The sequence below is a fragment of the Megascapheus bottae genome, chromosome 22 (assembly GCF_031878675.1).
Source record: "Megascapheus bottae isolate mThoBot1 chromosome 22, mThoBot2.hap1, whole genome shotgun sequence".
Classification (NCBI taxonomy): domain Eukaryota; kingdom Metazoa; phylum Chordata; class Mammalia; order Rodentia; family Geomyidae; genus Megascapheus; species Megascapheus bottae.
The window spans coordinates 1,367,989-1,383,181 of NC_143530.1; the positions used below are offsets into that span (position 1 = coordinate 1,367,989).

Here is a 15,193-nt window from a genome sequence, read left to right on the forward strand (position 1 = left end):
GTGTGGAAGATAGCAGCAATACCTCGAAAGATGGCATTATCTGAGAGGTCAAAGAACAGCATGTAGCTGTTTGCTCTTATGTCAGTTTGGCTACTGGAGAAACTAGAGAAACCCTAAAGTCAGAGTTAGTTGTCTGGAGAATTTCTTTCCAAAACAACATTTAAAATTATTCATATTTAGAAGAATTAATCACTGTAATATAACTTTACCTGTAATACAGCATTGGTTATCTCCTTAAAACTTCAGGTTTAACATAATTTGGGGCCAAATCATCTGTCCAGTTATCTGGTTCCTGAAGAGTAATTTTCTTTCAGTCCCTTCCTGTCCCATTGCTTACTAGCAGCACCAGATTTTTCTAACAAATACATTTGTATTTTGGTTTTGAAATCTAGACGAGGAGTGGGCCCACTTACAGGCACTAGGTTCATCTTTCAAATCAAGCTTAGAAATTGAGGCCTACAGAGGTGCTATTCTAGGCCTGCTGTCCATTTTACCTGCATCCTTGTTCTGAGCTCTGTCACAGCCCAAGGCTAAAGCTTTCTGAAAAATAACCAGTGACTCATTGAAAGTGTTTATCTTATGGTAAGCCAGGCAAACAGGAGCACAATTATATTTTCTCTGCTGTATGACGGAAGCCATTTGTGTTGATTGACTGATCATTTTCCTGTTTTACTGGCTAAATTAGCAACCATGACATTTAGCCAGATGGTTTTCTGAGGTTAGACAACAACCTATGAGAAATGATTTCTCCCAGACTGTTACCACAACGCCCTGCAGACGAATGTCGTCTTGGGACTTGTGAGATCTGGGAGCTGCTGACGGGGCAAGACGACGACACCCATGGTTGTCATGGTACACACTGCCCTGGGAAGTTCACTGCAGCTTCAAAGCTGTATCATTGGTGATCCCTCTGCAGCAGTGGCAACATCACAGTAATATGAAGTAGCGGTTTAACCCCCCTTCTACCCATTGGGTTATCAGACTATTAGGGATGCAGAAATCTTAGTCATGTACAAAAATTTTATTAGTCATACTTAGTGATTGTTTTATTCTCTGTAAGTCAAACCTTTCTTGGGGGAAAACAAAATGAGCTCACAGAGATTTTCTCCCGTAGATCTTCATGTAAGAGGGACCAGGAATGACTAAAGTCTCCCTAGAGTCCTCTTTGTCTGTAAAGGTCCTGGTCAGGTGGGCCCAGGCTCCATTTCTGTGTATGATCTCAAGCATTTTTAATTACTGCCTTGCTCGGGTTGTTTGCATTATAAGAAAGACAAAAATTCCTTTTTAGAACGCTTCATGACTATACTTGATAATAACCTTTTTTGTTTTTCAAAAATGGTTTCCTTGGGGCTAAATCAGCATGGGGCCGCCTAATGCAGTGCATCGCCCACCTCGATGGAGGTTGTCCTAGCGCTGTGCGCGGGCTGGGCCCCGGGCTCCCGAGGGCCCTGCGGCCAGCTGGCAGCCCCCTCTCTCTCCCCGCAGTTCGGAGACTCCCAGCAGCTGCGGCTGGTGCGCATCCTGCGGAGCACGGTCATGGTCCGCGTCGGAGGCGGCTGGATGGCGCTGGACGAGTTCTTGGTGAAAAATGACCCTTGCCGGGGTAAGGAGGGGACAGCGCAGGCGGGCTGCCAAGACACAGGCCACGGCCCAGCTGCACAGCCCTGCAGCCTGCTAGGCTCGTGTAAATGACCTCTGTGGCTTCAGTCCCCCAATGCCAAACAACAAAGAGGACAAAAAGACGCAGTCACATTACATCTGGGGTGAATCTGAGGTGGGTAGGCAGGATATAGGAGACTCGACTTTTCTTTTTGAGACCCTCCTGTCTGTAGTGTTGAAAAGGAGCCCTTTACACTTTGCAGGAAAAGGGACTGGCTGCCATTAAGTGGTGAGAAGGAGGGAAGAAAATGGAGGATAAGGAGACAGGAGATTCTGGAGAGCAGAAGTTTTCTGAAACCAGGGCTTTCCTGTTCTCAAACGCCACACTCAGTACTCATTCACTGAGTACTCAGTTGATTTTCATGACGAGAACATTCAATTGCAGTTGATTTTCATGATGAGAGTATCTGATTGCAGTTTTTAATTAGAAACCTTTTACTCAGGAGGTGCTGCTGCTTCTTCTTCTTCTTTTTTTTTTTTTTTTTTTTTTTTTTTTTTTTTGCCAGTCCTGGGCTTGAGCTCTGGGCCTGAGCACTGTCCTTGGACTTTCTCAAGGCTGGAGCTCTACCACTAGAGCCTTAGCACCACTTCTGGCTTTTTTCTGTTTATGTGGTACCAAGGAAACGACCCTGGGTCTTCGTGCATGCCAGGCAAGCACTCTACCACTAGGCCACACTCCTGGCCCAGGTGGTGCTTCCTTTTTGTCTTTAAAAAATAAAATGGTAGAAATGATTTCCTTCCATCAGTGAGGAATCACTATGTGGTAGCACAGCAGACCTGGGTGCGAGGACATCTGGACCCACAGTGCGTCCAGTGAGCAGGCCTGGCCGCTCAGGCCCCAGACTGTTGGCTACCATTTGCCGTAGCCCTGCCCTCCAAGGCTAAGCACAGAGCTAAAGAGAAGCGGTAGGATCACTTGCTCCTGTTCTAGGGTCATGTGTCATGGATGGTGATATGTGGTCATGAGGCGATGTCACTCTTGCACTAAGTATGCTTACACAAACCTGCAACACACTCAGTGGAGAGACAGACAGACATGTCTGTATAATCTCCTGGGGCTACAATGAAAAATACTACACTAGATTCAGTCCAACATCCCACAGTCGTGTGCAGGAAATGCAGCTAACACCAGACCTAGGAGGCCGCCGCTGGCTGGGATGACAGAAGGTTTCACAACAAGCGTTTTGTGGAAGCAGCAGGAGCATGCTGAGGATGAAAGCCCGGGCGGCCCGTGTGTGGGCGAGGCTGCCGCTGTCGTCCTGCATCCCAACATGGGCAGTTCTGCCCCTCGGAGCGGGTGCCCCGGTTCTGTCCTGTCTGCACTCACCCTGGACAGAGGGGTACAGTAATGCAGCCCAAGCTGGCAGTTCCAGAGAGGGGGCACGAAGCCAGTGTGCGTGCCCGCCAGGCTGCAGTGTCTCTCCCCTGTGGGTCACACTTTGTGGGGTCATTCCTCTGAAACTGGAGCGAAAGGCGGGGTCTGAGCATCGGCTGCCCTTTCAACTGCTGACGTTGTTTCTTCTGCTGCTGACCGTGTTCGTGACTGTGACTGCTGTCCTGTGTCATTTCTTCTAGTTCACCATCATGGGAGTAAAATGTTACGTTCGGAATCAAACTCTTCAATTACTACCACTCAGCCTGCTATAGGTTGGCAAGCTCTCCCTCTGCCCCCCTCCTTCTCTCTCTCCACTTCGGACATTCTTGCTTTACTTGTTTGTGTGATATACTATGCTTCATTCATTGCGTATGGCTTAACTCATGTCCCACTGAGCTGCCCCTTCCACACTTGTGCTCTGAAAGTCAGACACACTTCCCTGCGCTGGCCGTGGGAGTGTCTCAGTGATGAGGCACACACGCGCACACACACACACACACCACACACACACACACACTTCACGGGGTTCTCATGGCATGGTCATGAGTATACACGTGTGTGTGTCTGTGTCTGTGAGTGTGTGTGTGCTGCATCACTGACAACCACATGAGCCCTGGGTCTGGCATTGCATGTTAACAAAACGGTGTTTCAAGGCATAAAATTAAGACTAACTACATTCTTTCAGTGAAAAGTCTGGAAGTTTCATGTGTCTCCATGACTAATGAGCCATCACTCCTATATAATTCTACTGTTGAACTAATCCCAATTTTTAGTGCTCATACCCTTCCAGCCTCCAGGGTACACGCCAAACACACCCCACCCACCTGCCCCAGCCTGCAGGGGACACGCCAAACACACCCCACCCACCTGCCCCAGCCTGCAGGGGACACGCCAAACACACCCCACCCACCTGCCCCAGCCTGCAGGGGACACGCCAAACACACCCCACCCACCTGCCCCAGCCTGCAGGGGACACGCCAAAGACTCCACCTGCCTGCCTTGGCTGCCCCCGTCTGGGCTGGCATGAACTCTCCATGGTCATGCTGACTCTTTCTTTTCAGTGGTTTCAGTGGTTATTCTTGCTGGTGTTAGAGTGAGCGCTGCCCCCCACCCCACCCCAGGCACACTGTCCACCAGAGGAATGCATTGTGAAGGAATGCATTGAGCTCTTTCGTGTGCTCAGTTGGAGCTAGCATGGCAAAAAGATGTTCTTGAAATCCCCAGTGTGGTCTCTGATGCCCCACGGTGATGGCTCTCTCCACAAAGACTAAGAGTTCCTTTTCTTCTTCTTGGGTGCGTGTGTGCATGCGTGTGTGTGTGTGTGTGTGTGTGTGTGTGTGTTCCAGCTAAAGGAAGGACAAACATGGAGCTGCGTGAGAAGTTCATCCTGGCCGATGGTGCCAGCCAGGGCATGGCCGCCTTCCGACCGCGTGGCCGCAGATCACGGCCTTCCTCGAGAGGAGCCTCACCCAACAGATCCACGTCTGTGTCCAGCCAGGCTGGCCAGGCGGCCTCCCCGCCGGCGCCCGTGGCAAGCACGCCCAAGGTAGGCCTCCCGGCCGGGTTCTCTGTTCTACCATGCAGGCGCTGTCCCAGCCACAGTCCGGGCGTCAGGGCTGCCCGAGGATTTGCAGGGCCGGTGTCTTCACTTGGCCCCTGTCACGGAGTATTTTAGATGCATGCTGTTGCCTCGTGCCCCTGCTGAGATCGTTGGTCTTGTTTTTTCAGATTCAGTTTTCTTTATAAAGCCGTGTGTGTGTGTGTGTGTGTGTGTGTGTGTATTGTCATCAGACCTCGACACTCATTTTTAATGATGATTCTTCAGCCTGTGGAGTGGGACTCCGCCTTGAATGTCTCTTTCTATGGTTTTGGTTCTGACCCTCTGTCCTTTACGTTTGATTTGCCATTGTTCCATGCAGATTCTCCATCCTTTAACACGCAATTATGGTAAACCATGGTTGACAAACAGCAAAATGTCAACTCCTTGTAAACCAGCAGAGTGCTTAGACTTGGCCGTGTCATCTGCAGAGGTATTGTAAGGCCCAGCCCCCCATCTTCACCTTTGTCCTCTCTGACTGAAAGTAACACCCACTAACCCAACTTCTCCACCACCTCCCCCACTCACCTCTCATAACACCGAGTCTTTGTGTGGACGTCTGTGAAATAGTTACCAGCCAAGAAGCTCTTAGGGAGACACAGAAACACCCTGACGCGGCCACACCTGGTGGCTTTATTTTTTGGTTCCCACTCATGCTATTTCTGCTTCCATTTCTTAGAAGAGCCAAGTTTAGAAGATCATATCCCACCTCTGGGACGTTTCCTCTGCAGCTGGCAGAAGGCTTGTGCTAGCGCAGGTGTTTTGGAGGCAGATTCACCTGCAGGAAGATCATCTAAAATGAAAGCTTTTGAGCGAGGTTCCTGGGGGCCCAGCCCTCCTGAATATGGGGCTCCTTCATCTCTGCCCACAGCCCTCTGGTGTAGTGCAGCTGCTCAGTTCTGGGGCAGGGGTGGAGAGGGCAGCTGAGCTGTGCAGATGGCAGGGTTTTCGTACCGATTCTGTGTGGGTGTGCTGGAAGGCGGCAGGGCCCTCTTTCCAAAGCCCTTAGTACTTTCCAAGCACTTTGCCTGCCGCCAACTCTTCTCAGTAGACAGAGGAAGGCAGAGAACGTGCGTCACCCCCATATCCCTGGTGTTCACCCCTTCTACCCCTTTCCTCCACGGGAGCAACGTGAGTGCCACCGGAGTGCCACGGGCCACCGTGGCAACGCAGCAAGGGTCGGTTCAGGCACCTGGAGTGGCCTGTTCACATTCACTCTTCACACACCGGCTCAGCCAGGCCCAGTGTGTCCACCTCAGTCCTAGCTGTGCAGAAAGCCGTGGGTAGGAGGGTTGGGGTGGGCTTGCACAATACCCAAGGCCCCATCTGAAAGATAGAGCAAAAGGGGTTGGAGGCATGGTTCAAGAGGCATGACCTGCCTGTCAAGCACACACCTGGTATGTGAGCACATGCATGCACACATGTGCAAACACGGTATGTACACATGTATATACACGTGTTTAGGATTAAAAGTGTTGTCAAACTGGTAACGCCCCCAAATTAAAGCCACCTGTTACCGGGACTTATGCATGACCATGTTTTGTTCCGTATAACCTCATATAATGAAAGTCAAGCAAACAAAAGAGCCTGCTAGTGTGGCAATGTCCAGAGCCGCCGAGGCGTTCCAGGAGGACTTGGCGGCCTCGGTGCTGTTTCCTGAGTCCTGGCTCCTCCCTGACTCCCTGGCAGAGGCTGAGAACTGAGCAGACTCAGCACTGTGAGAGGCTGGGCAGTTACTTCCTTTCTGGGAAGTGTGTAAAAAAGATAGTGACTAGGTGAGCGAGAGGAAGCAGTGGGGTTATGTGTGTACAAGTGTTCCAGAAGACACGAGTGCTCAGTGTGTGAGTGTGTGCTGTGCACAGAGCGGTGGAGGACAGGAGCGCCAGACTGGCGTTGTACTCAAGGTACATTCTCCACCAGGCAGAAGACCTGTCGTTTCTTGTTTCTTGGATGGTTCATTGGCTGTACTGGAGAATATGACTTCAGGGTGTTTATTTTTTCACTTAGATAGTTTTCAAAATGTTGTCTGGAAAAACACGCTGATGGTAGAGTGATCACAAAACTTGCAGTCATTTTAAACACGAGGCTGGGTGGCAGAGCATTTGCCAGCTGTGTGTGAGGCCTGGGCTCTGATCTCAGCAGCATTGCTGCAGCAGGAAGCCCCAGGAGTGGACCTGCCGCGTGAGATCCGCTCGCACCACAGCGTCTAGGCGCCGCTTCCTTCTTGGCCCTTCCCTGTCTGCTTGTTTCTGCCCAGCCTCCTACAAACCTTGAAGGCTCTGCGCCGGTTCCAGGCCCTGTCTCCTCTGCCAGGCACCAGGGGCCTTGGGCAGGGACTCCCTTCACTGGGGTGAAGGCTGGCCGTCAGCCTAGGAGATACTAATGTCCTCTCTGTTTTCCTCCCCATCACCTGGGGGGACGCTGTGGGGACCTCAGTTGGTGTGTCTGCTCTTCCTCTTTGACTCCCGCCTGCTTTCGGGTTCCTCTGGGCCCTGGGAGTGATGTGCTGGGGGAGGACGTCTGGCAGGTGCGCGCGTGCGCCCTCGGCTTCAGCCTCTGACGTGTCTCCTCGCTTTCGCGCAGGGCACCCCCATCCAGGGCAGCAAGCTGCGCCTGCCAGGGTACCTGTCAGGGAAGGGCTTCCACTCTGGGGAGGACAGCGGCCTCATCACCACCGCAGCAGCCAGGGTCCGAACGCAGTTTGCTGGTGAGTGTGGTCCTTTCTCCAGTGGCTCTCCAGTGCCCTTTCTCCACTGTGGGAGAGACCGCTTGGCATTGCCATGTCTTTGCAATGCTCCTGGCACCCCTACCTCTCCTTCACCAGGGAGGGGCAAGTGAGTTGAGAACAAAGGAGGAAGAAATCCCTTTAGAAGGGAAAAAAGAGAACTGCAGATCAGAAGAAAGGACCCGCAGCACTCCAGCCTGGATCAAGGCCCAGAGCAGCCAGCCAGGCTGGACCTTCCACCCCGCCTCTCAGGCTTCTTGACAGATGAATGAACCCCTGCCTAGGTTCTGAGCTCAGCACGTGTGAAGCTTCTAGAAAGGTTCAACTCCTGGCCTAAATGCCTGTAGTCTTTGAGTTTCCAGTCCTTGTGAGCGGGGGTACCACTGAGCTGTGGACGGCATGGCCTGTGCTCAGAGGGTCACTGTAGGTCCGCGGCAGCGGCGAAGCCCTGTGTGAGGTGACAGAGGCCTGCCGAGCTCTCAGGGTGTGGATCTTGCTCTGGCTCACTTTTCATCTGCTTGGCATGAGGCTCGGTGCCCCAGAACAGGGCGGGCACGGAGTCAGAGCTCTCCCAATGCCCGCGAGGTGCAGGGAAACAGTGGGATTCTCAGGAATGAGTTGCAGATGGCCGGGTAATCAAAGGGACCCCTGTCTTCTCTTGGCAGATTCCAAGAAGACGCCCAGCCGGCCCGGAAGCCGCGCGGGAAGCAAAGCTGGCAGCAGGGCCAGCAGCCGCCGAGGCAGCGATGCCTCAGACTTTGACATTTCAGAGATCCAGTCCCTGTGCTCCGACGTGGAGACGGCCCCCCACACGCCCAGGCCTACGCCCCGAGCAGGTTCTCGGCCACCCACAGCCAAGCCTTCCAAGATCCCCACTCCCCAGAGGAGGTCGCCCGCCAGCAAACCGGACAAGGCCTCAAAGAGATAGTGCAGCCGGCCCCGCCACCAACCTCCTCAGCACCGATTGTTTAAGCGTGAACCATGTAAAATAGGGTGCAGAAAATATTGTGAAACACTGCCAGAGGCGAGTTTAAAAGTCTGCAGATGGCCTTATTTGTGTATTTGTCTTTTTATTTGATCTGCATCACCTGTGGTCAGATATACTGGGTTAAAGTCACATTATATGTGACAGGGAAGGAAGAGTTTAGCATGAGCCGGCGTCTCTGCGCCATAGCCTGCAGAGCGAATGCTCACGCTGGGCCCACGCGGCAGGTAAGTCTCCGCTTCCTTGACAGCCACTGTGGTGGCTTGGGCAGGAAAGATACCTCATGACGTTTTCTTGGAAATGCCAAAGCATGGACGGAAAGACACAGCAGGGACACCATTTGAGACGGCTTCAGTGTGAATTACGACACGTGCACACTAGTTCTTCAAGCAGCGCCTGACAGAGCTCCTGGCAGCGCCCTGCCCTGCTGGCTGTTTCCGACACTCCGGGTCCTCTGGGCAGTTCTGTGCCACTGCTGCCACACGGCCAGAGGTACCCAGTTAACCCACCTCTGAAACTAAGAATATAACTCTGAAGTGCATTCATGTAAACGCGAGGCTTTCTTTTGCTTGAATGGACAGTAGCATCTCTATCATCGAACTCATTTTGTAGCAAAGCAATTTTGCTTGCAAAAAAGAAAAGAAAAGAAAATACAGCTATGAAATAAAACATGTCCCTTAACTACACTGCTATGGAATTAATTTTTTCCCCCAGGGAAAATTGGTGTATTTTTTTATGAGCAGTATCGATTTGGAGAGACCAAAAGATACTTTAAAAATGGGTTTATTTTGATTTCTCATCTAATATAATCATGTTCTGGTATTATATCTACCTATATTTAATAAATATATATGTTTTAATTTATTATGTATACTCACATACTGTAGAAAGGTATTAGTATGCATTTAATAAAACATATTCACATGAACATGTGGCATACCTGGTCATTTAGAGTGAACTTTTCTGTTGTTTTAAATGAAGGTGGTAACTCACAACAGGTCAGACCACACTGGTGAGGCATCACAAAGGGAGTCGGCAGCTGAAGCCTGTAATCCCAGCAGCTTAGAAGGCTGAGATGGGGAGTGTGGCTCCAGCCCAGCCCTGGAGGAGATTCCTGAGACTTGGTCTCCAGCACTGGCCAGGCACCTGCCCTGCCCCCGTCGCCCTCAGTGGACCTGGACAAGGCCAAGCAGAAGGATCATGGCCCAGGCGTCCAGACATGTGGCATGACCCCACCTCAAAAACAGCCAGTGCAAAGGGGGCTGTTGACCTGGTTCAAGTGGTAGGGTGCCTGCTTTGCAAGCCTGAGGCCCTGGGTTCAATCCCCTGACCCTCTCCAAAACCTTAACCAAACTGTGTTTGGCAGATAGGCTTAGTAAGTACTGGCTGTGTGTCACACTGTTGAAGGCGAGGCGGCCAGAGCCAAGGCTCCAGGCTGTGAGCAGCGGGAACTCCACTCGCAACGGGAGGTGCAGACCACGACTGGTGTCCTAAGGTGACACGGTCACCTGTATTTCTTTGTGATCAAGTCGTAGAATTTTCCTGACTAGCAGATGGAATTAGAAGGATGGTGGATCATTCCTCTGGGCACAAAGGCCGCAGCCCTGCAGAATGCGTGCAGATCAGCGAGCCGGAAGCATCCAAGGTCCTGGTAACCGAATCCTGGCTTTGTGGATGAGCACCATTTTTAAGCGAAACCAGGCCAGTCTTCGTGAGGGGTCTCCTGTGGGGCCTTGAGGGTGATTCTAACCAGGAGGCCAGAGGCATCCAGCCGTACAGCTAACACCTGAGAAGCTACTGGAATTGTGGCTTAGAGATTTGTTTGCAGATGGTCATGTTTCCACTTCAAAGACAAACTGGAGAGAAAGCTTAACCTCCTTTTGAAGGCTATTCCTGTTCATGAAGACCTAAATAAGGCTTTCTGGATGTGACAGATTTGGGTTCCTAGGGTACTGATTGCAGACCTCAGCTCTCGTGAGAACCTGTGACAGGTCACAGGATGACTGTCGTGCGTGCCAGCCTTCTCTGTTTTTCCACTGTTTCTCTTAAAGCTGGGCCTGGAGCTTAAGATGACAGTTCAAAGTCAGACTGAGCAGAAAAGTACACAAGGCTCAGATCTACAATTAACCAGCAAAAAGCCAGAAGTGGAGCTGTGGCTCAGGTGGTAGAGCACTAGCCTTGAGCACACAGAAGCTTAGCAACAGCACCTAGGCCCCAAGTTCCAGTCCCAGGATCAGCACAAAAACAAAAAAGATGAGGACATGAGCCCAGGGCAGCAACACATTCCTGCAGTCCCAGCTACTTCCTCATTCACTTGAATGAGGAAGGAAAATGGTTTGGGCCCAGGAGTTCAAGATCAGGCTGAGCAACACAGCTAAATTCCGTCTCAAACCCTAAATGGCTTGGAATGAATCAAAATCCTAACTGGGAAAACTGACTGTGCAGTATTTAGGAATCTGAGTGATGGAGTGTACTTTTTTGTCTTAAAATGGATTCTTGTAATGTTGAAATAAAGGCATCACCATAGAAAGTAGATCTCAGAACGGACTTCTTCCTTTTTTTTTTTTTTTTTTTTTTTTGCCAGTCCTGGGCTTGAGCTCAGGGCCTGAGCACTGTCCTTGGACTTTCTCAAGGCTAGAGCTCTACCACTTGAGCCTCAGCACCACTTCCGGCTTTTTTCTATGTATGTAGTACCGAGGAATCGAACCCAGGTCTTCATGCATGCTAGGCAAGCACTTTAACCACTAGGCCAAACTCCCGGCCAGAATGGACTCCTTTTATGGTAAATACAAGTTAAAGGCTTCAGATGGTGCCCCCGGCAGTCCAGAGTTGACCTACGAAAAAAAGGAAGGGAAGAGGAGGCGGAGAAAGGCTCTTCTGACCTAGCTTTGGTTACGTCAGAACCCACAGACTTGCTTGTAGTGAGAAGCCACTTGCTGACGATTTCTCAGTCTGCCAGGCTATCGAGTGTTGGATGACGGATGACGCTGTATCTGCATACAAGAGTGCTGCGCCACAAAGAGGAGCAAGAGTGGAAGGAGAGGAGGAATGGGGCAAGGCAGCCATGGCACTCAGTGTGCACGCATGAACGTGGAGCCAGGCGACCCGAGAGGAGGGGTGGGGAGATGAAGGGAGGGTGATAGAGCGATGCTGACACACTGGACTCAAGGTGATACATTGGAGTGAAACCACGTATACAACTACTTAAAGATAACAAACTGGGCCAGGAACATGGCTTAGTGGGAGAGTGATTGCCTAGCATGCAGGGAGACGTGGGTTTGATTTCTTGGTACATAGAAAAAGCCAGAAGTGATGCTGTGGCTCAAATGGTAGAGCCCTAACCTTGAGAAAAAAAAGCCCAAGGGCAGTGCTCAGGCCCTGAGTTCAAGCCCCAGGACTGGCAAAAAGGAAAAAAAAAAAAAGATCGTAAACTATATTTTTAAAAGAGACAACAGACTTTCCACCTTCACTACTCCAATTGCTAAATGTGTGCAAAATACAGAATGCATGAATATATCCAAAACCCCATGTATGCAAAGGAAACTTGCCTTTTGCATCCTCTGTTTCTGTTTTACAGGGCTGAGGTGCTCAGCGACTGCTCTCCACATCGACCCCTCCCCTGAGAAGTCGTAGCGGCTTTCATCACACCTTCATGACTTCCTGGAAATCCAGGACTGCGCAGAGATGAGAATAAGGGGTAAATTATCCCCAAATACAAACAGAACACAGAAGGTTGCTGCTGCTGCTGCTCTGTGTGTGTGTGTGTGTGTGTCAGTTGTGGGGTTTGAACTCAAGGCCTGGGCACTGTCTCTGAGCTTGTGTGCTCAAGGCTAGTGCTCTACCACTTGAACCATGCCTCTACTTCTGGCTTTTTTTTCTTGGTGCTTCATTGGAGATTTACACACTCTAATACCTGGGCTGGCTCTGAACCTCCGTCCTCAGATCTCAGCCTCCTGAGCAGCTAGGATCACAGGCGTGAGCCCCCATGCCCTCAGAATGTTGCTGTCCCTTGAGTCCCGAGTGTCTGTATGTCCCAGGGAAGATGCACAACAGTGTCTGTGCAGCAGTGTCTGCTAGAGTACTCTGTCTAGTTTTATCACGATGATCTCAAGGCTGACGGTGGTCTTAACACGTATGCATGCCGATTTCAGCCCTGGAAAAGTGCCTGGTCAGGTTGCTCTCCTGTCTGATGTGGGCTGTGGTCCTCGTAGGTGTGCCTGGAGGACGGGCCCGGGTGGGCTGTGGTCCACGTTGGGGATAGCTCATTTCCTTCCTTCACACTTTACTTTCCTCCCACAACCTGAGATGGCCTTGCAGCCTCTGGATCTCAGAAGTGATCACTGCCCACTGGTCTCATCTTTCTGCCTTGTGACAACCGTCTTTTTCAGAGTGGAGGTTTCTCTCTCCTCTGTTGCGAGTGGCATGGGAGATTCCCCCTGTGCAGATGGTTATAGGTGCCATGCTGTGAAAGTTCTGCTCGGGGGAAATGGAGGGACAGCCTGGTTGTGTCCAGTGTGTAAGCAGTAGCGGTGAGTGAGAGGACACCTGCAGCAGACAGCGCCACGTGGCACATTTGGAGTGTTGTCTAGGGATTAGAAGAAAGAATTCTTGGTGGCCTGCACATTTCTTCAAAAACCAATCTCAGCTGCTCCGAGCCCTCCTGGGTTCTTTTCTATTGCTCATATCACAAACCATCATGGCCAAAGCAGCGGTGGCCACGTGTGGAAGGGGAAAGAGACAAGGCTGTCACAGCAGGAACCTGAGTGGGCAGGGCCCCGCCTCACACCTCCAGCCTCTGGGCAGCTCTCAGGGGTGGAGAGTTGTGGACACCCTCAGTAGACATGGGCGGAAGTGGGCACCATGCAGATGGCTCTCTGAAAGGAGGGCTGAAGGTGGGGCATGTGCAGTTCTGTTTTCAGCTGCGCAGTCTACAGGGTAGTCTAAAAGTAACTGGGGGGGGGGGGCTCTGGTTGTCAGAAGGCACAGCCGCATGCAGAGAGGAATGCGTGGATCTGAGGCGGGCTCTCTTGGGCTCCTCCAGGACATGGTGGACTCTGACTTGTCTCTGAGTTGTCTCTCCTGGGAGAGCTGCATCTTCATTGTGCCGATTCTGGTTTTTCTCCTCCGTTGTTTGTGTCACTCTTGGCTTCTAAAGCAGATCGTATGCCACATTCTCAAGCCGTCGTTGCAATCATAGATGAGTATCTTTTGGATTTTCTGAGTCGTGTAACCGAGGCCGAGAGGACTTGTCGCTCGGGCTGGGGACGGGGGGACGGGCACAGTGGGCAGGTACTCTGCCCTGTCCAGGCAGCGCCCTGTTGGCAGCAGGGACTGGGGCTTGCAGGGGGGCTGACTGTGTAGCTTGGAATGGTTGAAGTAGAAAGGAGGTTCAAATTTAGCTGCTTCACATCAGGCCTCGGGACTCAGCAAGCCGAATTCGTAAGGTCACTACTTGTTTTGAAACCAATTTGATGAGACATGAAACAATGGAACATCAGTGTGGTTCTGGAACAAATGACATTTCCAGGCCCTGCAATTGTGTCCAAGTGCTCCTGCCTCTCCTGAGAACTCAGGCGCTCTCCACCAGCCTCCTGCCACCAGAAGGGATGCACAGGGCTGGTGCACATGGAGACTGGCTTAGGGTCTCTAAAATTTTTCAAATTTTGGTTATTGGAAATAACTCCTCCCTTCCTCCTCGTTTTTAACCAGTCCTGGGCTTGAGCTCAGGGCCTGAGCACTGTCCTTGGACTTTCTCAAGGCTAGAGCTCTACCACTTGAGCCTCAGCACCACTTCCGGCTTTTTCTATGTGTATGGTACCGAAGAATGGAACCTGGTCTTTGTACGAACTAGGCAAGCACTCTACCACTAGGCCACACTCCCGGCCCCTCCCTTCCTTTTCTTGCTTTCTTTGACAGGAGCTCACTGCATAGCCCATGCTGGATTTGACCTCATGACCTCCTGCCTTGACCTCCCAAGTGCTGAAATTATAGGTGCGTCCTACTGTACCCAACTAGTGTTTCTTAAAGCCGAAAGAAAATCATTCCATGATGTGCAAGAAAGAAAGAAGATTCCCTGGAATGGTGAACATGAAAAGGCATATACTACTTACAGCAGCCTCCACCCTCGAGGGTTTTAGGACATGATGGTGGGCAGATGTTAAATCTGGAGTTCTTACAACATCCATGAAGCAGTGCAAATTCTAATTCAAGGTAGATTGTACTTAGTTGAGATGTATACTACAATCTTTATATTCACTGAAGAAATAATTTAAAACTAAAAGCTAACAAATACAAAATAGAATACTGAAAAATACACTTTTTAATGAAATGTAAGTCCAGCAGGGTCAATGGAACAAACACCAACTTGTCAAATCGACACAAAAATAATACAATAAACTTACATCCAAACATTCCAGTAGTTAATGGCAGCTAGATTAAGTGCTGCCATTGAGAACCCTAAAGTACAGGTTGGCTCTGAACAGCAGTGGTGAATATGTTCTGTTTACAAGAGAGGCAGCAAAGCTGGAACCCAGGCCGGAGGCGGAGCTGTGCCAGGCTGCCTACTGCTGGCAAAGGGAGGTGGCCTGGGGACCGTGACGACTTCAGGCACACCTAGGTCAGGGCAGAGAATCTGACACACAGGAGGAACACTTCCCAAGAGCTTCCCCGAGGTGAAGGAGCCACCCAAACGTGGAGCTCCTTCCAAGTGTGTGCACCCTGTAACACGCTTAAAATACACAATTCCAGAACAAAAAGGAGACACGCCCAGTCGGCAAGGTCAGTTTAAGAATCCATCTCTCTCTGAGCCGATGACATTTAGAAGAGAAGCATCTGCTTCCATCCCCAGCGTGC

The 15,193-nt window shown here is 50.9% G+C and overlaps 1 protein-coding gene across 7 annotated transcripts in view; it reads left to right on the plus strand.

Annotated features, from left to right (window-relative positions):
• The window catches only part of LOC150047545 (dystonin-like), a 287,691-nt gene extending 278,422 nt beyond the window's left edge, over nucleotides 1-9,269 (plus strand). For 3 of the 7 annotated variants that reach the window (XM_090355461.1, XM_090355457.1, XM_090355458.1), the window contains 5 exons: nucleotides 1,486-1,603; nucleotides 4,381-4,580; nucleotides 4,954-5,064; nucleotides 7,215-7,338; nucleotides 8,022-9,269. In XM_090355461.1, the coding sequence (XP_090211587.1) occupies nucleotides 1,486-1,603; nucleotides 4,381-4,580; nucleotides 4,954-5,064; nucleotides 7,215-7,338; nucleotides 8,022-8,284 (816 nt within the window). In that variant the 3' untranslated portion in view covers nucleotides 8,285-9,269. Of the gene's footprint in view, nucleotides 1-1,485; nucleotides 1,604-3,234; nucleotides 3,307-4,380; nucleotides 4,581-4,953; nucleotides 5,065-7,214; nucleotides 7,339-8,021 lie in introns of all 7 variants that reach the window. The other 4 variants (XM_090355460.1, XM_090355456.1, XM_090355462.1 and 1 more) reach the window with 2 other exon arrangements.
• Nucleotides 9,270-15,193: the final 5,924 nt, after the last annotated feature.